A 26,401-nucleotide genomic window follows, 5' to 3' on the forward strand; every position below is an offset into this window, starting at 1 on the left:
CTCTCTCTCTCTCTCTCTCTCTCTCTCTCTCTCTCTCTCTCTCTCTCTCTCTCTCTCTCTCTCTCGCCCTCCCTTCTCTCTCTCTCTCTCTCTCGCCCTCCCTTCTCTCTCTCTCTCTCTCTCGCCCTCCCTTCTCTCTCTCTCTCTCTCTCGCCCTCCCTTCTCTCTCTCTCTCTCTCTCGCCCTCCCTTCTCTCTCTCTCTCTCTCTCGCCCTCCCTTCTCTCTCTCTCTCTCTCTCGCCCTCCCTTCTCTCTCTCTCTCTCTCTCGCCCTCCCTTCTCTCTCTCTCTCTCTCTCGCCCTCCCTTCTCTCTCTCTCTCTCTCTCGCCCTCCCTTCTCTCTCTCTCTCTCTCTCGCCCTCCCTTCTCTCTCTCTCTCTCTCTCGCCCTCCCTTCTCTCTCTCTCTCTCTCTCGCCCTCCCTTCTCTCTCTCTCTCTCTCTCGCCCTCCCTTCTCTCTCTCTCTCTCTCTCGCCCTCCCTTCTCTCTCTCTCTCTCTCTCGCCCTCCCTTCTTCCTTCCTTCTTCGTCCTCCCCAGTCTCATTCTTCTTCTCCTCTCCTCTTGCCATTCTGGTCACTACACTCTCGGACGAATGTGATCACACTCGACAGGGAGCAGAGGAGAGTCACCAGCATGTTGTGTGGGATGAACAGTCTCAGTTGTGACAGGAGACTGGATAGGCTGGGCTCGTTTTTCCTAGAGCCGAGGAGGCTCAGTTGGGGGAGGATCTGATTGAGATACACACAATTATGAGGACCATAGATCATAAGAACCTTTTCCCCGTGGCAGACATGTCTAAGACCAGCGAACACAAGTTTAAGGTGAGGAGTAAGTGGTTTGGAGCGCAAACAATTTGTAGCACCAAGTACAAGTAAGAGATTTATTTAGATTGGTGTTTGTTGGTTGGCGTAGACGTAGTAGGCCAAAGGGCCTATTTCTACTTTTTTTTTAAAAAAACTGGAAAGTCATGCACCCATGACACTTACCCCATCCAACATTCCCAGAACAGGCATTTCAATATAGAGTAAAGCTTCCTCCACACTGTCCCCAAACAGTCCCAGGACAGACAGTATGGGGTTAATTGCAGAGTAAAGCACCCTCTACTCTTTTTTTTAAACTGACAGTATAGCTCTCTACTCTTTATAAAATGGAAAGTCACAAATAACAGTTGAACAGCTCCTGCTGGGGTACTATTGAAATAAAGCACAAATTAACAGTTGAATGGAACAGAAACTTATTAATTGAAATAACGGTTTCTGGAGTGATGATGCACAAAGCTCGTAACCATGAAAGAGGGACAAACAGTCAAGATCGATTAGCCTGCTTAGCCCGCTGTCTGGACCTATTGATGGCCATGTTGTTCAGGCCGAAGAGCAGAACCATAAGAAGACTTGTCTGCTCCTCCCCTTGCAGAGTGACCGTAGATCAGGAGTGTGGGACAGAAATGCAATCAAAATTTAAGGAGCAGCCTCTTCATAGAAACTAAAAAGGGGCTGCACATGAAATTATTTGATGTATGTATGAAAAACTGCATGTGGCAGAGGACGTGGTGAACTTAGTGTCAAGATTAGAGTGGTGCTGGAAAAGTACAGCAGGTCAGGCAGCATCCGAACAGCGGGAAAGTCGATATTTCGGGCAAAAGCCCTCTCCAGCATCTGCAGTACCCACTTCTGCTGACCTAGTGAACTTACTCAATTTACGATTGCAAGGGACTGCCATGTGCAACACTCTCCATCCCAGATTCTCAATGGACAAGGGGAGGACTGCTTTGTTGAGGGCCCCCCGATGGGAATCTCCATCACGACGGGGCAAAAAATCGTGGCAAGTGGGCCTATTTCTATGCAGTATGATTCTGTCTCTTATTCCAGTATGATCTCTCCCAGTTCTTTGTACATCTTGTTTCACAGCCCACTTTCCACATCCTTGCCAATTTCGTTTAAGGTTTTAAGGTGACATAAGCAGGAACAGTGCATATGCTGGGCAATGCGTAAAAACCTGGAAAGTGCATAATGATGAACGTGGAGCTTTTTATGGGCTAATTCTTATTGAATTTTGTTAATTGCATATAAATTCAGCAATCCTGCTTACAGTACCAATGCATTGTATGAATTTAAAGCAAAAATAAAATCACCCACCTGTGGTCTCAGATTACTAATCAGTGAATCTTAATGATCACATTTGATTTGCTTGAAATCAGAAACCTGAGGATGGGAAACCTCTGAAGAGGGGAAATGGAGGATGTGACCTGTTGCTTCAACACATGGCAATTAATACTGTTCTCCTCTGCTTTCCTCTCTCTTGACATTGTTCAAGACCTTATTCCCCACCTTCCCCATATGCCCAGATTCCAGCAACCCCTCAGTGTCCTAAATGAGTCCTTCAGTCCTATTGGACACTCAAAATCTCTCACGTTTTGCTGCCCTTTCTGAAATCCTGCACTCTCCTATTGTTACACATGACCTCCTTAATTCTCTATACCATCCCCTCTACTTCAAGCTACTACCAGTGCTTCAAAACCTTGAAAGTTCTCTTCTAATGCCACTAAGTTCCAGGTTCCTGTCACTCTGTAACCTTGGGCCTGTCTCAGTGCTGCTGTACCCCTAACCTCCTCCCAGTCCCTGGAAGCTGACTTCAGTGCAGCCATAGGTAATAGCATCTCATCCCATTACTCCTGAATGCCAGGGCCAAGCCCACTGTTGGTGGCCGATGGTAATGCCACGAAGTTTAACACTTCTGTCCTTCTGAGATATTTGACAGGAGATGATTGCTTGTATGTAAGAGATGTAGCCTTGATGAGGACTGTTTACACATGAAATAATAGTGGTTATCTAGATCAGGTGTTTTTTCTGCTAACTTTTTATGTCTGATTTATTTTCTGTAGAGCTTTTGAACCTGGAAAAGAAGTTAGCAGAATACAAGTGTGATACCAACAAGGCTATTCGGCTAAAGTTAGGTATGTGCTTCAAGCACAGAATCTTTTTATGACTTGCACACTGCTCCCCTTTATACATCAGACAGCGAAGGAGAAATGGGGGTGGAGGGGTTGGTGTGGAGATGGGCGAGAAAGGAAGTCATGTTGTGGCCAATTGGTTACTGAAGTTGGTGGAAATGTTGCAGTGATGTTGCAAAATAGCTTATTACATTCAGCGATGAACCAGTGTATAATCCTCCTCTTTGGGGGTAGAACATTACTTTTCTGAAATAACTCCTAGGGGAGTATGATTTCTCTACTTATTGAGCTGTTAATGTAACTATTGGGTGCTAACGAAATTGGTTCTGCTGTTTCTTTCTCTGAAATCAGAGAGTCAGCATGATGTGTTTTTTCCATATTACTAGTTCGCTTCGTTGAAGACCTGGAAGATGAGACCATGAGCTTCAGTCCATTATACAGTCACCAAGTGTTTGGAGATGAGTATGTGATTTGTTACATTGGAACTTGTTGATAGGGCTGTCATTACCTATGCAATATGTTGCAAGCTTTCATAATTGCTTTTGGTTTTTGTTTTCATGCTGTGTTCTTGAATTGGCTGTTTTTGGTTACCATGTGCTCTCGTCTGGTTCTGGTCTGCCTGATTTAGCATAGCATCAGTTATGGCTCAATCAGTAGCACTTATTCTTCATGAGTTAAAAGGTACATAGTTAAATATAAAGACCTAAGCATACAATCCGGGCTGATATCCCCAGAGCAGTATTGGCGGCATGCTACATTGCATGTATAAGATACCCCATCTATAATTGTTTATATAAAATATTCCATGGCACTGCTTCAAGGAAAAGTATTGGTGTTCACACTAATATTCTAGTAAATATTTATCCCTCAGCCCAAGATTTGACTCATTACTTTTAGTGGGATCTTGTGAGAATGAATTTGCTACAATGTTGACTTCAAAAGTACTTAAGTGGCTGTAAAATGTATTAGGAAGTCCTGAGGACATGAAAGATGTAATATAAACACAGGTCTTTCTTTAGCATTTTTGTCTGCCATGCTTGTGACTTAGAGTCATAGAAATGTGCAGCACAGAAACAGACCTTTCGGTCCAACTTGTCCATGCCGACCAGATATCTCAACCCAATCTAGTCCCACTTGTCAGCACTACCTCATATCCCTCCAAACCTTTCCTGTTCGTATACCCATCCAGATGCCTTTTAAATGTTGCAATTGTACTGGCCCCTACCACTTCCTCTAGCAGCTCATTCCATATACACACCACCCTCTCCGTGAAAAGTTTGCCCCTTTGGTTCCTTATATATCTTTCTCCTCTCACCCTAAATCTATGCCCTCTAGTTCTGGACTCCCCCACCCCAGGGAAATGACTTTGTCTATTTATCCTATACATGCCCCTCATTATTTTATAAACCTCCATAAGGTCACCCCTCAGCCTCTGACGTTCCAGGGAAAACAGCCCCAGCCTATTCAACCTCTCCCTATAACTCAAATCCTCCAACCCTGGCAACATCCTTATAAATCTTTTCTGAACCCTTTTATGTTTCACAACATCCTTCCAATAGGAGGGAGACCAGAATTGCATGCAATATTCCAACAGTGGCCTAACCAATGTCCTGTACAAATGCAACATGACCTCCCAACTCCAATTCTCAATACTCTGACCAATAAAGGAAACCCTCCACCACCACCCTCTGTCTTCTATCTTCGAGCCAGTTCTGTATCCAAATGGCTAGTTCTCCCTGTATTCCATGAGATCTAACCTTGCCAACCAGTTTTAACCATAATTTTGATTAGTGCAGTTAGCACTGGATCTGTTTCTCTCCAAGGCTCACAGTTGAGAACAAACTAATGTACATTTTTAGTTCTTTTTTCATAAACCAGAAAGGTGGTTTGCTTGCTGGAATTCAACATCTCTGGACAGGTAGAGCGAGAGGATACATAGAACATGCTGGATGTCGTAGGAAATCTATTCAGAGGTTGAAATACCAAGAATTCCCTGCAACTGTATTCACGTCTGACTAAAACTACATCTGTCCATGAAACCCACTTCAATCATTTGTGAAGGTTTCACACGCCTCATTTTATCAAGTGAACAGTGTTGCTCTTGTTTAGAATGCAGTTATAGATTGCTATTCCAAGAGGTTTGCATACCAAGTATTTATTTAATTGTTTACTTTCCTGCCTTAACTGCAGTATTGCCCAATTTTGGGCTCCGCACTAGCAAGAATGGGAAGATTTTCGAAGAGATGAAACGTAGATTTATGAGAATAGTTCCAGAGTTCAGGAATTTTAATTATCTCGATAGATTGGAGAGGCTGGGACTGTTCTCCTTGGAGAAGAGAAGGCTGAGAGGAAATTTGATAACGATGCTGAAAATCATGAGGCACCTGGACATTGGTGGAACAATCACAAACCAGAGGGCCCAGATTTAAGGTAGTTAGCAAAAGAAACAATAGCAACATGACATCGAGATCTAGCATGTGCTGCCTATGTGTGTGGTGGAGGCAGTTTCAATCAAGGTTTTTCAAAAAGAATTGGGTATTTGTCTGAAGTGAAAAAATTTTGCAGGGCTACGGGGAAAATGTCAGGGGCGGGGTGGGATCAGCTGAGTTGCTGTCGCAGAGAATGGTTACAGACATGATTGGCTGAATAGCTGTCTTCTGTGCTGTAACCATTCTCTGATATTTGATCCTTCTGATTTGAGTTCCACATCATCATTAAGTCTGCCTATTTTCTATCTTGGTGACATTACCTGATATTTGACTCTGTTTGAGCTCATCTGCTAAAAGCCTCATTCATGCCTTTGTTACTTCTAGATTAGGCTATTCTAACACACTCCTGGCTGGTCATCCACATTCTAACCTCTGTAAACTTGAAGCCCTTTCTTGACTTGCACTAAGTCCCATTCCCCATCACCTCTCTGCTCGCTGACCCATGTTGGCTTCCTTTCAATCAGTGTCTTAATTTAAAAATTCTCAGCGAGCTTTGAGAAGATTTGTAGCTCAAGTTGAGGTTCTGGATGTAGATTTGCTTGCTGAGCTGGGAGATTCATTTCCCGATATTTGAGTAACATCTTCATTGGGCCTCGGGAGAAACAGTGTGCGTGGTTCCTGCTTTCTATTTATGTGTTTGGGTTGGTGATGTCATTTCCTGTTTTTCTCAGTGGGTAGTAGATGGAGTCTAACTCAATGTGTTTGTTCTTAGAGTTGTAGGAATTCTCGTGTGTCTGTTTGGCATCTCATCCTTGTTTCCAAATTTCTCTATGGCCTCGCCCTTCCATATATCTCTCATCTCCTAAACATAGCACTTAATATCTGTGCTCACCTAGTTCTGGCCTCTTGAGCACCCGAAGTGATTTTAGTTGTTTCACCACTTGAGAGTGTGCTTTCAGTAGCCCTAACCTGCTGAAATCTCTTTCTCTACTCCGTGTCTCTCTACATCTATCCATTCAGACACACCTTAGAACTGACCTCTTTGACCAAACCTTTGTTTCTCAGCCCTAATATCTCTCATTTCTCTAGCTGTCATTTCATCTTATTTTGTCTCTGAAGTGCCTTGAGATGTTGATATTTTAAACATGTTAGTTAAGTATCTATTGTTGCTTTATCCCACTCCTAGAAGTATGATACACCTGTTCCCAGGTACCTTATTGTAAGGTATTTGTAAATGATGAAATTATACACCAGAAAGGCCTTGTAATCCTTTCCCCCTCTATCCTGGAATGGTTTGATAAATGGCTTCAGGGTTTCTGCCTCCCCAGGTGTATGTTCCATGTGTTGATCACTCTGTGTAAGAATTTTCTAATAGTAATAAAATCATCTTACTTTAGAGAGACTCTGTCATTCTTTTGTCTGAATTTCAATTTAATATGATGTAATATTACAGACACATTCTTTCCTTAATCACCTTATGTTCTTTATGTGGTCATCTCCTGAGTCTGTGGTTGTTCCCTTTTATTTTGAATCTGAGCAACAAACTAGCCTCTCTTCCATCTACTGAAACCTCCCAATGTCCATTGATGTGCTCTTGATGAATATCAGTACCACACACAGGTCTCCTCCTTAGTGTCTTAGCACTTTAACAGAAGCACAGTCTGTCCAGGGGATTTACTTGTTTTGAAGTTTTTAGCTTTCCTGCATACCAAAATCATTCATTGTTTCTTGGATTTGCCGAGCATTGCTCTTACTGCTAAAATGTAATCTGTCTCTGTGTCCCTTTCTAATTTTATGCTGCTCATCTAATTTACCTGGTCTCAGGTGGAACTTTGTACCCTTGTGAGAGCCTAGGACTGTGGTGCTGACTAATTGCATTGAGCTATCTTTGTTTAAAATGCTCTTGGCTCTTATTGGAGACTGACACTTTTGTGATTTTGAAATTGGATGATGTTTTCGAACTTCATGTCCACCCCAAATTTCCAAAAAGATCCTGGAGCAATCCTGGTGTCTTTTGATCAAAACCAAGTTGGTTGAATGGATGTTTCTTCTGTCCTTTCATATCCTAGTAGTTGACTCTGTTTGTTTTAAACCCTGCCTCCATATCATCTTGTTTTCACTGCAAAGCAGTCCTATTCTCTCAACTCTGTGTGAAAACATTTCTTCTGACATCCCCCTTCTTCCACTGGTAATCCTCAGTCTGTGCTTCCTCTGTCACCTATTCACTAACTCATGGAAACAATGTTGCATTTGCATTCCCCTCCAAAGAAGTCTTTGTCTTTTACCCCTGGTGTGATTGTAGGAAATTGTTACTGTCCCTTTTCCATATTTTGATGTTTTCTATAATGGGCTGCTGAGGACAGTACACAGTACTTTGTGTTAAATGTGGGCAAAATATTGGCCAGAATACCGAAATAGCTCACTACTCTTTGTCATATCGTGCCACTGATGTTTGTTATTCATCTGAGCTAGCAATGTAGGCTGTTCAGTTCAATGTTTGCAAAATGGTATTCCTTTAGTAATGTGTTCAGGTGACAGCCGAGATTATGGGCTTCAACCCATAGCCTGATGAAGGTACTATCAACTGAGTCAAGATGGAACATTCCTCCAAGATCCTATCTTTTCTGAAGGGAACAGAGCCCACGGTTTCCAGTTCTTCCTCATTGCACAATCTATTTGACAGTCAGCCAGCCCCATGGAACTTCACTACATTGTGTACGGCACTTTGCAATCAAGGTGTGGTCTGACCAGTGCATTGTACTTATAATTATGTCTTTGATTGATTTGCACTCAACTATATGATACACGTGTAGAATACAAGCTCTTTGAGAGATCACTTAGAGTATACAGCCCAAGAACAAGCCATTCGACTCATTCAGAGGAATGGGGTGTGATGCCAGAGTTTATGTGACACATTTAACACTGGAACTCCTTGCAATACTGCCTACAGGTGTATCAGATATTGCAGGTAAATGCATTCATTTTTACAGGAGAGCATTCTATTCAAAGAGATGGGTTTGAATGTTTTCAGTGGAATACTTTATATTAAATTTAATATGCAATAGATATAAATGGTTTGACAATCTTTTGATTTTTGAAGTTTCGTATCACTTCGTTTAGATAATTTCTCTCAACAGGGCGATTAGAAAATATCACACACCTCTGGAATAGGTAGGACTTGAGCCCAGACCTCCTGGCTTGGAGGAGGTCTGGGCTCCTTTCCTTCATTTTGTACCATGTAAATGTGGTGATATCAACTAATTGCTGAGTAAACCTTGCTGTTTTGTTGCATTATTTAAAGAGCTTATTAGTAAGCCCCATGTTAGCAGAAGTTCTTCCAGTGCAAGCAGTTCTCTCATACAGCTCGTTTACGCTGAGGCTTAGCAGCATTTGCGCAAAAGTTTTCTACAAAGCAGCGAGCGCGACTCTTCCATTTGCCAAGAAATATCAGCGCAGTAAGAACAGGTGATCCCATTATTACAACATTGCTGTCTATGGGATCTTGCAGTGCGCAAATTGGCTGCCGTGTTTCCTGTGGAACAATTGTGACTATGCCTAAGAAGTATTTCATTGGCTGGAAAGCACTTTGAGGTGTCCTGCAATTACAGGCAAGTGTATAAGTTATTTGGAAGGGCTGCTCAGTTGATAGCAGTGTTTCCACTGAGGCAGCTCTAATATAAATGAGGCATCAGACATGCCCACTGTGTTACTAAACATCAAGTAAATGTGCTCATTTGAGTTTATAAATGGCCCTGCATTAAAAGTAAAGAGAAAATAAGTCTAACTTCTACAAATACTCTATCAACATGTGGTTATTTCTGCTTTGCCTGCAGAGAATCAGTATTTGGCTACAAGGACCTTGAAATCCAATTGTACTACAGTACCTGCAGCCTCACTACATTCTTCAATATCAAATACTCCAGCAAAGTTGTAGAAAAATATGACAACGTAGAGGTAGGCTATTGAAATGTTGCTTGACTTCACAAGGTTTTAACTAGCCTAAGCAGTGCTCTGATTATGCACTGTGTCATAGTACTGCAGTCTGTTCAGACCAGTGAGGTTCTGCAATGCACTATTCACTGGTTGCATCTGGTTTGTGGTTGCTTTATAGGTAACCTTGGTGCCCCTGAGTTAGGGAGTTGTAAATTTCACAAGGTTTTTGGTCTTGATCAATCCCAGATGTGAATGTCCCATTTGATTAAGATAAACCTTTCTTTTCTCCTCACCTCTCCCTTGGTTATGTGACCCACTGGTTCTCTGTTTGAGCTCCTACATAGGAGCTGTCAACCAGATGAGGTAGGGCTGCTGATGCCTGTGCAACAGCAAAAATCTTTCAAGGGAGCAGAAGTTGACTTCACTGCTTTGACCTCAAGAGGTACCTGAAATGACATCTTGCAAGCTTGGAGTATTAGGACCGACAGCCTTCCATTCTGTAATTGTGGGCTTGAGTCAAACACCTGGCAGTCATTTCATCCAAAGGAAGGATGATGAAATAATGATGCACCGCATTTAAAAAAAACTTTAGAAAAGCCATTTCATTGATGATGTTACTTAAACTAAGTGTTATTTTGTAAGTTTGTTTATAGCACAATGAGGAATTTGCTTTGCAGTCATTTAATAAATCCTGTAAGGCCTTTCCTGGTGAAAACGGGGAAATAATGTGTTTTCTAGCTAAATATTTTCACAAATTGACAGGTTAGAGTACCTCCTCTGAGGTGTTGCTGTTCATGCCATGTATTGATTTAAAAAAAAAACAGGGAAATGACAGCATTGCCAAGCAGAATTATAGAGACAGACAGCTGTCTGGGGATCTGCTTCTCAGCTGCCATAAAATTGCTTCTGTCTTTTGACCTGTGGAATCCATAAGAGATTGCACAATGTGGCAAGAAAAGAATATGAGAGGGAGGGAACAGAAAAAAGAAACTGCTTCCAATGTGCTTAAAGCTCTATAGTTTACTGTAAACAATTTGTTCCTATCTAGGTTGATAATGTTGAAAGTAAAATGTTAGAATTTATCCCAGCTGGTTACTGCATCAACCTTGATGAGTTTATTGTGCAGCTGGAAAAGGACGCTTCCTTCAGACCATTTGGATTTCTCATTCACTCGTATACCGTGTATGATGAGAAGGAGGGACTGGAGTTAAACTATGAGATTTACAAGGTGAGTGAAAAAAAAAACACACTGGTGTGCTTTTCTAATGGCTAATAAGCCTGAATATTTTCTTGGCTGTTTGGATGCGTCATTTGGTACAGATATTTGTCATTGACAACTCTTCACTGAAGATTCATGCTGGCTTTCACTGTCTGCTAGCTTTTACTGAGGCAGTGATTTGATTATCTGATTCTGCTGTGCACCTCTAGTGGCGTTTTTTTTGTCAGAGTCTAATTAATGGATTTCTACAATATTTGTATAGTTAGAGTTGGCTCCAGTGCTGCCACAGATCTGGTACAATTTAAATCAGTGATTTCACCTTTACTGCATTCATGACATAGCAACTGAAATCTGTCGATTAACTAAAATATCCAATGGATTAATAACTGCTTTTTTTTTCACCGTAGTTCTCTTGTGAATTGTCCAAAGGAATGCTAAATCAAAGTGATACTTGGTCAGAGAGTCATACAGCACGAAAACAGACCCTTGGTCCAACCAGTCCGTGCTGACCATAATCCCAAACTCAACTCCTCTTGCCTGCTGCGCTTGGCCTGTAGTCCCTCCAAACATTTCTTATTCATGTACTTCTCTAAATGTCTTTAAAACATTGTCACTGTACCTGCATCCACCACTTCCCGTAGAAATTCATTCCATATACAAACCACTCTCTGTAAAAGAAGTTTGCCCCGGTGTCTTTTTAAAATCTTTTTCCTGTCATCTTAAAAATACGCCTCCTAGTCATGAAATCCCACACCCAAGGGAAAATTACCTGCCATTCACCTTAACTCCACCCTTCATGATTTCATAAACCTCTGTGTCAGTCACCCCTCGACCTCCTCCACTCCAGTGAAAGAGGTTCCAGCCTCTCCCTACAGCTCAAACACTCCATTCCTGGCAACATTCCAGTAAATTTCTTGTGAAACCTTCCTATAACAGGAAGACCAGAACTGTGCACACTACTCCAGAAGAGGCCTCATCAATATCCTGTACAACTTCAATACGTTGTCCCAACTCCTACACTCAAAGATTTGAGTGTGAAGGCAAGCATGCTAAATGCTTTCTTAACCGTCCTTTCTACCTGTGATGGACATTTCAAAGAATCATTTACCTCTTCTCAAAGAACAGTGGCCTAAACTCTCCTTTTGTTAAATCCTTCCCAAGTGATGCCCTAATCCCATGGACTGGCACCATTCAGGCGATTTGCAAATATACATTTTAAAACTCAGATCATCTGACTGAGAGCATGGGGGAGGGATTAGCTGAAAAAGATGCCCTTTATCTGATGTAATCAGGGATCTAGGAGAGAAATTAATCTCTCTAATTAGGTCAGATCAGATTTGGTTTACTTGTGAACAGATCTAGGGAGTGCATTATCTAGGGAGTGCAACCCACAACCATCAAGATACCTCTTCCAGCCATTAAAGACAGAGTTAGATCAGAGCTCCAGGATAGTTTTCTGATACAGTTTAATTCCACTATAGTTTTAAGTGGCATTTCAATGTATCTAAATCAGTACCTGAACTTTGCTTAAAAACAGTAAAATTATTCCTTAATAACAAGTTGCAAAGCCTATTTAATATTACATTTCTTGTACAGCTGAGCAATGAATAACTGAGTTTTGAATATATCCAAGTGATTTCAGTTGATCTATTTAACCAGTTCCTCGTGTTCACCATTGATGCTTTTGTCCTCAGTATAATCTTTACTTTCTCCCACCCTGGCAATTTGCCCAGGTATAGCCCCATTTTCATTCCCTCAAAGTTAGGGAATGGAACTACATACGCCATAACTGGTATGGTGATCTATCACCGAACACTACCCTGAGGAGCTCCTGCAGAGAGGTCCTGGAGGTGAAATGATTGACCTCCAACAATCACAACCATCTTCTTTTGTGCTCGGACTCCAATCAGCAGAGACCTTCTTCTCTCTTCCCCCCACCGATTCCTACTGACTCTAGTTTTGCTCGGGCTGTTGTCTGCCAAACTCTTGCCAAATGTCCCCTTAATATTGAAGGCTGTCCCCCTCGCCTCAACTCTGCAGTTCATATCTTTTGACCACATTTAGACCAAAGCCATAATGAGGCCAGGAGCTGAGTCTCACTGGCAGAAACCAAATTGAGAGTCAGGAAGCGGGTTATTGCTGAATAAGTGTCCCTTGATAGAACTGTTGATGACACCACCCATCTTTTGATTAATGGGAGTAGACATGTCCTGAACCTGTAAAAATATGACCTTGCTTCTTTCTGCTCTAAATGCCATATTTAGGCATTTATACAGACACATGAACAGACAGAAAACAGAGATACAGACCATGTGCAGGCAGATGGGATTAGTTTGGAATGGCATCATGGTTGGCACAGAAATGGTGGGCCGAAGGGCCTGTTTGTGTGCTGTATTATTCTCTTCTGTTCTATCCACACCAAACTATGGGACTTTTGGAAATGTTTGGAAACCAAAATTTCTTTTCTGGCCTCGGTGGTAACAGATAATGTTAACACTTCTCTCTTCTCAGGGACTGTACTCTTCCACTTCATAATTGTTGTTGTATTCACCTCCACCCCAACCCACAACCACCAAAATAAAAATCAACAACAACATAAGAAATAGGAGCATGAAGTAGACCGTTTAGTTGCTGAAGCCTGCCCCTCGATTCATTACAATCACGGCTGTGCTTTTACTTCAGCCTTACTTTCCTACTTGCTTCCCATATCCCTTGATTCCCAGGGAAGCCAAAGATCAATCAACCTTTGTCTTTAATCTACTTCACAGATAGAGCTTTAGGTTATAAGGAGCGATTCTACCTCAAGCCTCCCCTGCTTCACCAGAATCCTGAACTTGTTGCCGACCCCATGTATCAGATCCCCCTGCCCGCCCCAAATAAATTAAGAATCTGTCCTGCTACAGGATGGCTCTGATCATAGTCATATCACATCTTATGTTCTGGAAACTTTGGACCCACCCTCATCCTGGTCCTACCTGTCTGCAGTCTTTGCAGTTGACCACATCATTCTCTGAGCATTCACTGTTGCCTTAGCTAGACGGGATTACACTCCTATGGTTCCACTCTCATCTGTGTCATTGTATCCTGTAAGCCCCCTGTAATGGCTTCCTTTCTTGTTCCTACATCATTGTCTCTAAAGTTTATCAATGATCTGTCATTGTCTCCCTCCTCTTTCTCATCCAAAATGCTGCCATTTGGTGGTATGATTTTAAAGGAGGATTGATGACACTCAGCTTGACCTTAACATTTTTCTCAGTTCCTCCATTGTCACTAACTTATTAGACTCATCATTCAACATTCAGTAGTTGATGAGTAGATATTTCCTCCAGTTAAATATTGAAGTCATTATAATCTTGCCATCAATTTCGCCATCATTATCTCACCCATTTTTTTCTTCTGCCTCAGCTTGTCTGCTGCTGAAAACTTCATTGATGCCATCATTAACTTTAGATTCCATTTCTTTCTATTACATTCATGGTGGGCCTCTCACCTTGCATCATCCTGTAAACCCATTTTCCCATAACGAATCCTGTTCCCATATCACCCCTGCGCTTGCTGATCTACACTGGCTCCCAGTTTGGCCCTGCCATTTAAAAACTTCTCATTTTTTAAAAATCACTTCATGGGCTCGTCCTCTTGCTATCTCTGTAACTTCTTCCAACTCCATAACATCAGATTTCTGCATGCATCTGACTCTTGTCTCTTGAACAGACTTGGTTTCCAAACTCCCCTCCATTAGTGCTGGCCTTCAGCTGTCTCAACATTAGCTTATCACATTTCCTTCCTAAACCCCTCTGCCTCTCTACATGATTGAGACATTTCTTAAAATCTACCTTTTGAGCAAACATTAAGGCACTTATCCTAACATTTTTTGGTTTAGTGTCAAAGCTTTTGTTTAGTAACTGTTGCTATGACATGCCTTGAGTAATTTAGAGCATTACAGATAGTTTATAAATACAGCCTATTCTTGTAGACTGATGGGGGCAATAATGTGTTGGCTGAGATTTGTCAGATTTGTAGATAGGGCAGACTTGAGCATTTTTCCACATTGCTGGGTAGATGCCAGTGTTGCAGCTGTACTGAAACAGTTTGGCTAAACGTGCAGCCAAAGTCTTCAGTACCACAAATGGGATGTTGAGGTCTGGAGCCTTTCCTGTGTCCAGTGCTAACAGCCATTTGTTATCCAATAGCATCTGTGATAATGTGGACCTCAGAAAATAGCCAAGATGGACTATTATCCATTCTACTCTTCTGGCTGAAGATTGTTGCACATGCTTCAGGCTTATCTTTTGCACTAATGCGCTGTGCTCCCCATCATTAAGATTGGGAATATTTATGGAGCTGCCTCTCGTTCGTTAAACTGCTCACCACCATAACTGCATGTGGTAGGCCTACAGAGCTTAGCGATGGGGTTGTTTTGCTTTGTCTATCACTTGCTGCTTATGCTGTTTGGCGTTTCATAGTAAGAGAAGCAGGATTTGGCCTGTCGAGCCCGCTCTGCCATTCATTAATATCATGGCTGATCTATCCATCACCTCAGCTCCTCCTACCTGCATTATCCCTATGACCCTTAATTCCCTGACCATGGAAAAATCCATCCAACTGTGTGTTGAATATATTTAATGACGTTGCCTGTACTGCTTCCTTGGGCAGAGAATTCCATAGATTCACTACTCTCCAGGAAAAGCAGTTCCTCCTCATCTATGTCCTAAACATACTCTCCCTAATCTTGAGGCCGTGTCCCCTCGTCCCAGTCTCACCCACCAGTGAAAACAGCTTGCCTGCCTCTATCTTATCTATCCCTTCCATAATTTTATGTTTCTATAAGATCCCCTCTCATTCTTCTAAATTGTAGTTAGTTCAATCCCAGGCAGCTCAACCTCTCCTCATAGGGTAACCCCCTCATGTCGGGAATAAACCTGGTGAATCTACTCTGCATCACCTCCAAAGCCAATACATCCTTCCTCGAGTACGGAGACCAGAATTACGCAGAATAGTGCAGGTGCAGCATGCAAGTAGTCTTGTGATGTTGTAGCTTTACCAGGTTGACACCTTTCTTAGGTATGCCTGGTGCTGCTCTGGCATGCTCTCCTGCACTCTCCATTGAATCGGGTTTGATCCTCTGGCTTGATGGTAATGGTTGAGTGGGGTAGTGTGCTGGGCCATGAAGTTACAGATTGTGCTGGAATACAGTTCTGCTGTTGCTGGCCCACTGTGCCTCATTCTTGAGTGTAGGTCGGTTCTATGTCTGTCCGATTTAGTACAATGATCGTGCAACACAACACCGTGCAACACCGTCCCCTTTGTGAGGACGAGACTTTGACTCCACAAGAACTGTGTTGTGGTTACTTTACTGATATTGTCAAGGACGGATGCAGCTGTGGCTGGCAAATTGGTCAGGATGAGGTCAAATATGTTTTTCCTCCTTGGTTCCTTCACCAGCTGCCGCAGACCCAGTCTCACAGCAGTGTTCTTTAGGATGCAACCAGTTCAATCAGTAGCGGTGCTACCAAGCCAGTGTTGGTGATGTACATTGAAGTCCCCCAGCCAGATACATTCTGTGCTTCTTCCAAATGTTGTTCAACAGGGAGGCATATAGCTGAGGGAGGGTGGTAGTTAGTATTCTGCAGGAGATTTCCTTGCTTGTGTTTAACCTGCTGTTGTGACACCTTGTGGGCTGAAGTCAGTGGTGAGGATTCCTAAGGCCAATCCCTCCTGACTGTATACCACCAAACTGCTACCTCTGGGTCTATCATGTCCAGCTGCACAGCACAGCATACTGGTGGCAGTGTCTGGGTCGTGACAATGTGAGATACAGTTCTGAGTAGGACTTTGTCAGGCTGTTGCTCATCAAGTCTGTGAGACAGCTGTCCTGTTTGTCAATCAGAGGATCATTAACTCAAGCCTCAATCAACTCTAGAGATTACAATACAAAATCCAGAGTGATGCTCCATTTTAGTATTAAAGAATGCAACACTGTCAGAGGTGGTATCTTTTGGATGAAATGTTAAATTGAGACCTTACTTGTCCTTTCACATGAGCGCATAAGATTCCAAGGCATTGTTGAAAAGAGCAGGGCAGATGTCCCTGGTGTCGTCATCAATATTTGGTGTTCAATAAAAATTACAAGCAGATTATTTGATCATTATCACATTGTTTTTTTTGGGAGCTTGCTGTGCGCAAATTTGCTGCTGTGTTTTCTACATTAAGTTGATGACTACACTGAAAGAAGTATGCCATTGGTTTTAAAACACTTTGGGCTCTCAAGCGATCCTGGAAGGGGATAGAGAAATGCAAATTCTTCCTTTATGTAAATGAAAGCTGCCATAGTCTCTGAGGACCATAGGCTGCTCTCTCATTTGACAGAGACAGCTGGTGCTGAGTTTAACCTGAGGGTCACCATGCCTCAAGCAAGGGGCCAGGTTCAGAAAGCAGGGTGATCTCAGCCAGTACAGAAATTGAACCCACACTGTTAGTGTCACTCTGCAGTCCACACCAGCTGTCCAAGTGAAAAAAAACTGCTGCTTGGCTAATCTGAGAGAGTTGCTCTATCCCTATCAACTTTGGCAGTAGAACCCCTGATGTTCGTGAGGTGGGTGGGGAGAGGGGGCGATGCTTTGGAAGGTTCATTCTGAATGTGTGCACTCAAAATAACTGAATCTAAAAAAGAGTAACTTGCAGGCACATGGTGTATGTGCTTTTATTTTCACCTTTCCAACGGCTGAGTAGGTCACTTCAGAACAGGTCAGACAAGTGCAGGACTGGGATTACAACATACTAGACTCTGTAAAGGCAAAAGGTTACCTTTCTTCTAGGGCATTAGTCCACACAATAATGTGACCGCTTTGTCACTTGCTGGTACCAGCTTTGGAAAAAAAAGACAGTTGTAATTCTCAAACTGCCATTGTTGGAGTTGAACTAAAGTTCTTGGGATTATTAGTACTGTAATTAGTATCCAAGTGATTCTCAAATTCTTTTTGTTGAAGAGCCCCTTTTCAAGTGACTTAGTAATCATGAGCATCTCTATTCAAATATTAATACTGTAAACTCTATGCTTGTGTTCATCAGTATTCTGTTAAAAGGATTTGCATGAAGTTTTCTGGGGTTGACTGATACAATGAGTATTCATGTGATTCTGTTTATTTGTTCATGGGATATTGGTGTTATTGCCTATCTCTAATGGTCTTGGAGAAGGTGAGTAAGTTGCCTTGAACTACTGATGTGAGGGAGGGAATTCCAAGATTTTGACTCAGTGACAGTGAAAGAATGACTGCATATTCCCAAGTCAGAATGGTGAGTGGCTTGAAGAACTGGTAGGTTGTGATGTTGCCATGTGTCTGCTATCCTTGTCCTTCTAAATGGCAGAGGTCACAGGTTTGAAAGGTGCTGTTGGAAGAGCCTTGTTAAGATACTGCTGTGCATCTTTGTTGGTACACAGTGCTGCCATGAAGAGAGTGAATCATTTGAGGGTGGTCAAACTGTCGAGTTCTCTACCACAGGAGGCTGTGGAACCAAATCATTGAATGTACTTAGGAAAGAAGTAGATGTCTACAGACTAAAGGTGTCAAGGAGTATGCGGAGAGAGTGGGAGTATGGCAAAGAGCTTTAGCTATGTTTGTGTTGGAATAGCGGAAGTATGCTTTGTGGGCTGAATGGTCACTTGGTTCTATTTTCTGTTTCTGTTTCTGTGCTGATATTGTGCATTAAAGCCTTCTTTTCATCCTCCGAGGATAGTGGGGAAAAGCTGCCTCTCTCCGGTCATTTATCTTCACCTTGTGGAGTCTGGAATTTGAGCTTCCTTCTTGCAGTTGTCTGTTTATAGTTAACCCTAAGCTCAAACTTATTTTTTATGTGCCATTGATGTCGCAAAACTTTGATTTTGTACAAGCACATACATAAAATACAACAAATGCTGGAAACATTGAGCAGGTCTGGCAGTACCTGTGGAGACAGAAATAGAGTTAAAGTTTTCTTCTGCTCCTACCCCCACCCCCTATGCACTTTCTGTGTCTCTATTTCACTGAAGCTTTTCTTTCATCCTACTATATACACCATTACAAAACTGGTTACTCTTCACCTATCTTAGGACCAGTTTCGAATCATCATTTCTTTGGATTGGTCCTCATTTTAGCACCTTTATTTTAGCTCCAAGTGAAAGCACGTTTTCAGCTTCTTACAAGGGTACTGTCTCCACTCCTCAGTTTCTTTCTTTGCTTATGGTTTCCCACTGTACCCTCATGTGGTACCGTACTCGATGTTTGAAAGATTTCCTTGCAGCTTAATGCATTTGGCCTGTCCACTGTTTTTCAGTGATTTACATTATTCTAGAATTACATGGGAGATTATTCTGATTTTAAGGTCAATGTGAAGTCAGCTGTTTTCACACAATGTATCGGACTGTTAAAGTGTGTTCCAAAGCTTTTTATGACTTGTAGGGAAAACACTGTGCCCTATGTGGTGAATCACTTGCCTGGAAGGCCATAAGTCTATCTATGGTGCATGCTGAGCGTGTTGATCTGAGAACAGGTAGTGCCAATGCTCCTATGATGCATATAGTAAGACAAAGGAATGGCATTCCAGGCAGCCTTCCCTCAAAAAGAAATGACCAGTTGGATTTAGTGCTGGAGAGTCTAACTTTCTGTACCAGCAGGCTCAAGTCAGTGCCACTGCCTTTCTAGGCAACCTGGTCCATGTTTTCACCTCCGTCTGTGTAAAGGAGTTCAACTTCCATCATCTAAGTTTCAGACTGTGCCTCTTATGCATGTCCATCTGCATAAACTGTATCCTCACAATGTCCTTTGTGATCTTGAATTCTCAGAATCTCTCCTCTCTCACATGAGCGTTCCCAGTTTCTGCAGCCTCTCTCCATAACCCAGTGGTTTGTATCAGTTCAATTTTCTTGTTCTTCACTGTCCCCTTCTCAGCCTTGGTATCTTCCTCATGATATGAAGTCCAAAGCTGTAGTAGGTACTGTCAGCTCTGTACAAAACAATCACTCCCTAAGGTTTGTGCTTGGTCTGCCTGGTTATAGACTCTGCACTCTCGACTGTTACTATACTTTGTACTGATGACATTGAGCTCTTATCCACCAGTATCCCAGATCCCTCTTTCATATCCTATAGAATCAACTTTCATTGTCACTGTTTTCAAACATTTTCAATCTCAGGACTCCTCCACAAAGAGTAAACTGTGTTGTTTGCAAATTAAAAAGCTTCGTAATCTACCACAAACCTAAATGATCAGTCTCAGCATAAGTTTTTCATGGAAAATCTCAGTATTTTAGGATATGTTGATTATTCAGTTTGGAGCATTTATTGGTTGAATTGTGTCGCAGTTCATTAGTGATAATTCTCTTTCATGCAGACTGATATTAGCTGTCCAGGATTTCGAGAATACCACGAGAGACTGCAGACCTTCCTCATCTGGTTCATTGAAACAGCAAGCTTCATTGATGTCGATGATGATAAATGGCAATTCTTCCTGGTGTAAGTGTATATTAGATGCATTGCCTGGACCATTTGTAACAGAGCTTGTATTACCTACTGTCTATATCTAAAGTTATAATGTGAATGATATGCTTAGTTACAGCCAGGGGCATCCTGGTGACTTGAGGCATTTGTTGGTGAAGCAAATATGAGGTGCAATATAACATCCAACTGCCACCAATTGTAATCTATTACACTTCTACAGAGAGCATGGTGATTATAGACTGTCACTGTACTGAGAGAAATTACAGATTCAGTTGGATCTTCAGTTGGATGGGAGGAATCGAGAAGTAATTATAATTTTCAATTCTTTATCATTTTTGTGTTATGCAGATTTGAGAAATATCTTGAAGATGGCTCGCCACGCTTTGCAACAGTGGGATATATGACTGTATACAATTTCTATGCATATCCTGACAAAATGAGACCACGAATAGGGTAGGTAACCAGCAAAATCACAAACCGAAACGTTCCAGTCCAAAATGAATGCTGTCCAACTGCAAATTGCAATGAGAAATTGTAGGATTGTTAGAGTATGGGAGGAGGCCATATGGCCCATCTGCACCAGTTCTCCGAATAAGCTGTTCATCTAGTGTGATTCTTAGTGGGCATCTCCTTGTAACCTTACACATTCCCCTTTTTGGATAATATTTCAGTTCCATCAGACATAGGAACAAAAGTAGGCCGTGCAGCCCATTGAGTTCAGTGATTTAATGAGGTCATGGTTCATGTGATGATCCTCTACTCCCTGTGGCCTTAGACTCTCCCACAGGGGGATGCAACCTTTCCGCATTTACCCTGTCAAGTCCCTGAAAAATCTTGCATGTTTCAAAAAGGTCTTCCCTCATTCTCAAACTCCAATGAGTACAGGTCCAATCTCCTCGAGCTCTCCTCATAAGATAGTCCTTCCATTCCTGTTATCAGCCTTGTGAACCTTCTCTGGACTGCCTCAAATACCAGTCTATGCCAGATAGAAAATTTGTCAGATGTTATTTTTCCTTCGTGAAACCATGCTGACTCTGCTTGATCATATTATACATTTCCAAATGCTGTGTCATCCTGGGTCATTATCCCTCCACATCTTTCCTATTTATGCACTTATCCAAATGTCTCTTAAACAGGGTAGTTGTACCCACATCCACCACTTCCCCAGGAGGTTCATTCCACACGTGAACTACCCTCTGTGAAAAATTTACCCCTCATGTCTTTCCTAAATCTCTTTCCTCTCACCATAAAAATGCACCCCTTAGTCTTAAAATCCCCCATCCTAGGGAAAAGACAACTAACATTAGCTTCATCTATACTCATTATTTTATAAACTTCTATCAGGTTGTCTCTCAACTTCCTACGCTCCAGTGAAAAAAGTCCCAGTCTATCCTGCTTTTATAACTCAAAGCTTCCATACCTGGCAATATCTTTGTCAATCTCATCTGAACCCTCTCCAGTTTAATAATATCCTTCCTATAACTGGGTGACCAGAACTGGACACAGTATTCCAGAAGAGGCCTCACCAATGTCCTGTACAACCTCAACATGACTTCCCAACTCCTATGCTCAAAGGACTGAGCAATGACGGCAAGTGTGCAAACGCCGCCTTAACCACCCTGTCTACTCGTGATGCAAGCTTCAAAGAATTATTTACCTGAACCCCTGGGTTATTTGTTTGTTGTACCAAAATCCAATATCTCTCATTTTTCAGCCCATTGACCCATTTGATCAAGTTCCCTTTGTACTCTTAAAAAAACTGTCTTCGCTGTCTGGTATGCCACTAATTTTGGTGTCATCCACAAACTTACTAACCATGCCTTCTGTATTCACATCCAAGTCATTTATATAAAATGACAAACAAAAGAGGTCCCAGAACTGATCCCTGTGGAACACTGCTGGTGACAGGCCTGCAGTTCGAAAAACAACCCCCCTCCAAAATGCCATCTCCTGCCGTTAAGCCAATTATGTATCCAGTTGGCAAGCTCACCCTGCACCCTGTGTGACCTAACCTTACTAATTAGTTCACAATGCAGAATCCTCTCAAAGGCTTTACTAAAGTCCAAGTAAACAGTGACTACTGCTCTGCCCACACCATCCAAACCTTTAAGACAATGGTAGCCCCAGTCAATGTTTAGAAAATTAAAATCCCACATTATCACAACCTTCTTATGCTAGCATATTTCTGAGATCTCCCCAACATATTTGTTTCTCAATTTCCGTCTGACTATTGGGGGCCTACAGTACAATCCCGTCAAGGTGATATTTTTTCCTTTCTTATTTCGAAATTCTACCCATATGTTTTGGCTGAATGATTTTTCAGACATTTCTTCTTTAGTTACAGCAAAGTATTCTTTAATCAAAAGTGCCACTCCCATTCCTTGCCTCCTTTCCTATAGCATTTGAAACCCAGCACAGTCCTGTCCAAATCTCAGCCAAGTAATAGCGATGATGTCCCAATCCCATTTTCCTAAACATGCCCTGAGTTCATCAGCCTTATCTGTAAGACCTCTCGTATTGAAATAAGTGCAATTTGGTTCTTCAGAGTTACTATGTGCACTGATCCTCTGTGCTAAGATATTGGTCCCCTTCCAGTCAGGTTAAACCCATCGTTTTTGAACAGATCTTGTCTATCCCAAAAGACATTCCAATTGTCCAAAAACCTGAGTGCCTGAACAATACACTTTTTTATCCTTTATTTCCTTTTATCCTTTTGTTCCTTCCTTCATTTGAGGTTCGCATTTGGAGTAAACCTACGATTACTACTTTTAATGTTCTATTTTTTAAAATCTTCTACCTAACCTCTTAAATTCACTCTGTAAAGCTTTAATCTTTCCCATAAAACATCATCCCTAGCAAAGTGGGCAATAACTTCTGGCTTCTCAATCTCACCTTTAACAATATGCTTGAAATACTTAAAGGCATCCTTAATCCTAGCACTGAAGCCACTCTAAATTTACACTCTGTCACGATCTCCTGTCTATGCGTCTGACAGGAGAGTACCCTATAATAATAATTCCATTAAATTTTGTCAAATGCTCCTTACGTGAATCATTCCTCATGTCCAATAACTGCCCCTTCTATTTTCCTCAGAGCTACTATCCACTTCAATATTCCCAAAGACTGAATATCTATTTGATAGAGAAATAGCCAGCAGAAACTTTTGAACTATCCTCTTATCTTTTCTGATGGTCACCCATCTATCTGACTGACCCAGTTGTGTTATCATTTCTCTAAATCTACGAGCAATCTCGCTCTATACTACTTATATGCTCTTAATAATATTAAGCCTAAGAAAAACCTTCAATAACACCTTTGTAGAATAAACTACTTTTCATTACCAACAGAGTGTAATGATAAAATGCAAGAAAAACACAAATCTTAAATAAAATCAACCACTTAGCTGATTAATTAAACTAAAATGACTCCACTTCAATAAATTTCTCAAAAGAAAGAAATTTTCTCCCAAACCAACCACACGTAAGACTCGCCAAAACGAAAGCAGTCATGAAAACAATAAGCAGTGCTTAAAAAAAAAATGCTCTTGCAATGTTTTAAAACAAAAACTCCCTTTAAAATGTGTATAATTTTTTTAACCTTTAATTTAGAATGGAAAAAAAAATTCAGCTGTTCGCTGAAGGCCTTCGAAAAGCTCTTTTTTAAAAAAAGTTCAATTAAAAGCAAAATCACAAATTCTTGCAATGTAAAAAAAAACCCTTTAATGCATGTAGTCTTTTTTAAACTTTTAAATTTAGGACAAAAAGAAACTTCCATTCATTGTAGGCCCATAAAGAGTTTGTGAGTTTGTTTTAAAAAAAAAAAGTCTGTTTGGAGAGAAGAAAAAGTGCATTTTTTTGTTTGGTTTTTTTTCAAACGTCAGTGAAACAAAATGAATAGAAATCTTATTAGTAAACTATAATAACAATAATAAATCTTCTAAGCCTGCAATCCCAGGAGCAGTTGCAAGATCCATGCTGCGCCCAGCTTATGTCTTGTATGTAATGTATACTGCCATTATGCTATTACATCCTTTATAATAGACTTCAACATTTTCCTAATAACACAGATGTTAAGCTAACTGGCCCATTGTTACCTTTTCATTTGTCTCCATCCTCTTTTTAAATAAGGGTGTTACATTAGCAGTTTTCCAAACTTGGGGGACTTTTTACAGAATCTAAGGATTCTTGGAAGATTACTACCAATGTGTTCACTTCCTTTAATATCCTAGGGTGCATCCCATCAGGTATAGGGGACTTATCAACCTTTAACCTCATTAGTTTCGTGCTAACTTTTTTTCTCTAGTGATAGTTATTCTCAAATGAAAGTACCTCCTCCACTCTTGAGCAGCATGTTCTGCAGTTAATTAATTGGTGCCTGAGGTAAAAAAAAATCCCAAAACTACAACAGTAAATCTCATTTGAGTCAGATGGCAGTGTGCTAATGCCACTTACAATGGATTAAGTTCCTTTACAACTATTTATATATGTTTATTGAAAAAATATCCTGTGATCCTGCTCAGTGTAAAAGTTTGTCTAAAACGGCTGAGCCTAAGGATGAAGTATTGGCATGAGTGAATAAGAGCTTGGTAGAAAGGCTAGGTTTTGAAGACAGCAAAGTGGAGATGCAGAATGGATTTGTGAGGGAATTCTAGGATGTAGTGTTTATTTAACTGAAGATCTGGCTGTCGTTCAGTGGGATGGAGATGCACAGGGAGGTGGAGAGTTTGAGGCAGCAGGACAGGACAGTTCCATAGGAGGTCACAGAGGGAGCAGGCAGTGCTCCCTTTGGAGGAAGAGGATGTTTGAGGCAATGTCAAAGGCTGTAGAGAAGTAAAGATGGAAAATGAGCAATGTTATTTACAGCAGAAAAGATGCATATGGACTTGACAGAAACACTTTGAAGAACTTTGGAGAGGTAAGAGAGGCTAAACAGGCTTGGTGGTTAGCACTGTTGCCTCACGGCACTAGAGATCCAGGTTCAATTCCAGTCTTGGGTGACCATCTGTGTGGAGTTTGCACATTCTCCCCATGTCTACATGGGTTTCTTCCCAGTGCTCTCAATTCCTCCCATAGTCCATAGATGTGCAGGCTAGGTGGGTTAGCTATGGGGAATATGGGCTTACAGTTAGAACATAACCTTGGTCTGGGTGTGATGCCCTTCCGCATCTCCTCCACTTGCTGCTCCTCTGACCTTGAGACTCACCCCTCCAATGGAAAGGGAACAGCATCCCCCTGGTCCTCACCTTCCACCCCACCAATCTCTACATACATCACATCATCTTCCACCACCTGCAAACAGACATGCAGGTCATGGGCCTCCTCCATCGCCTAACCCTTACCATGCCTGGAGGAAAAATGCCTCATTCCAGCTTGGGAGCCTGCAACCACAGGGGATGAAAGTGGATTTCACCAGTTTCTTCATTTCCCCCCCCCCCGCCCCTCCCATCCCAGTCCCAAGCCTCCAACTTGGCACCACTCTCATAGCTGTCTGACTCCCTTTCTCTTTCTGTTCCTTTCCTTTCCTCCCGCACCTTCATTTACCTATCATATTCCCAGCTACGTCCCCCAACTCCCCTCCCATTTATCTCTCAGCCCACAAGCCTCATTCCTGATGAAGGACTTACGCCCGAAGTGTTGACTCTCCTCCTTCTCAGATCCTGCCTGACCCGGTGTACTTTTCCAGCACCACACTCTCGACTCTGCTCTCCAGCATCTGCGGTCCTCACTTTCTCCGAAAGGAAAATGAATGCAAGATGGAATTACTGTGTGACAGGAAGGGGAGGAGACAGGTTTAAAATAGAAGGTTCAGGTCAAGTGGAGCAGCCAAAAGAGGCACTGACTGATAAAATTCTGTTTTTTGCATTTCGGTTGGTTTCTATTGATTTGAGTTTTTTTTTAATTTTCAAAGCCAAATGCTGGTGCTGCCCCCATTCCAAGGTGAAGGACATGGTGCACAGCTGTTGGAGACAGTCCAGAAGTTTTACACAAGGGACCCTGCTGTACTGGACATTACTGGTTAGTGCCTTCATTGAAACCTGTTCAGCAGCCTTTTTTTTTTGAAAGCAAAATGAAGTGTACGGTGTTGAGGATATTCAAATTTAGACCACTTGAAAATATCATGTTCAGAGGACTCCTTGCCCTTTTTCTTGCACAAAAAACATGTTAGCTGGAATTTCTAGCCTCACATAGCCATGGAGGCATGGTATGAGGAAGTGGGTTTGAAGACTTGTTGTGAACCATCTGCTCTTGCTGATCAGCCTTTGTAAGCAGTGTTCTTGGCCAGAATCAGTTGCTGTAGTTTGTGCCAAGCCTTGGTGGGTTGCTGCAGTATATGGTTATACACTGCTGCTGCTCTACATTGGCAATGGATAGAGTAAATTATTAAGGTGGTGAATGTGTCAA

General features: G+C 41.8%; 1 protein-coding gene across 1 annotated transcript in view; it reads left to right on the plus strand.

Moving 5' to 3' along the window:
- The window catches only part of hat1 (histone acetyltransferase 1), a 50,678-nt gene that overhangs the window by 7,275 nt on the left and 17,002 nt on the right, over positions 1 to 26,401 (plus strand). Inside the window, exons 2-8 of the mRNA XM_043682057.1 lie at positions 2,881 to 2,952; positions 3,336 to 3,411; positions 9,212 to 9,332; positions 10,360 to 10,539; positions 19,894 to 20,015; positions 20,349 to 20,453; positions 25,908 to 26,014. Coding sequence (XP_043537992.1) covers positions 2,881 to 2,952; positions 3,336 to 3,411; positions 9,212 to 9,332; positions 10,360 to 10,539; positions 19,894 to 20,015; positions 20,349 to 20,453; positions 25,908 to 26,014 — 783 coding nt within the window. The remainder of the gene's footprint in view (positions 1 to 2,880; positions 2,953 to 3,335; positions 3,412 to 9,211; positions 9,333 to 10,359; positions 10,540 to 19,893; positions 20,016 to 20,348; positions 20,454 to 25,907; positions 26,015 to 26,401) is intronic.

Source organism: Chiloscyllium plagiosum, chromosome 43 (assembly GCF_004010195.1).
Source record: "Chiloscyllium plagiosum isolate BGI_BamShark_2017 chromosome 43, ASM401019v2, whole genome shotgun sequence".
NCBI classification, from domain to species: domain Eukaryota; kingdom Metazoa; phylum Chordata; class Chondrichthyes; order Orectolobiformes; family Hemiscylliidae; genus Chiloscyllium; species Chiloscyllium plagiosum.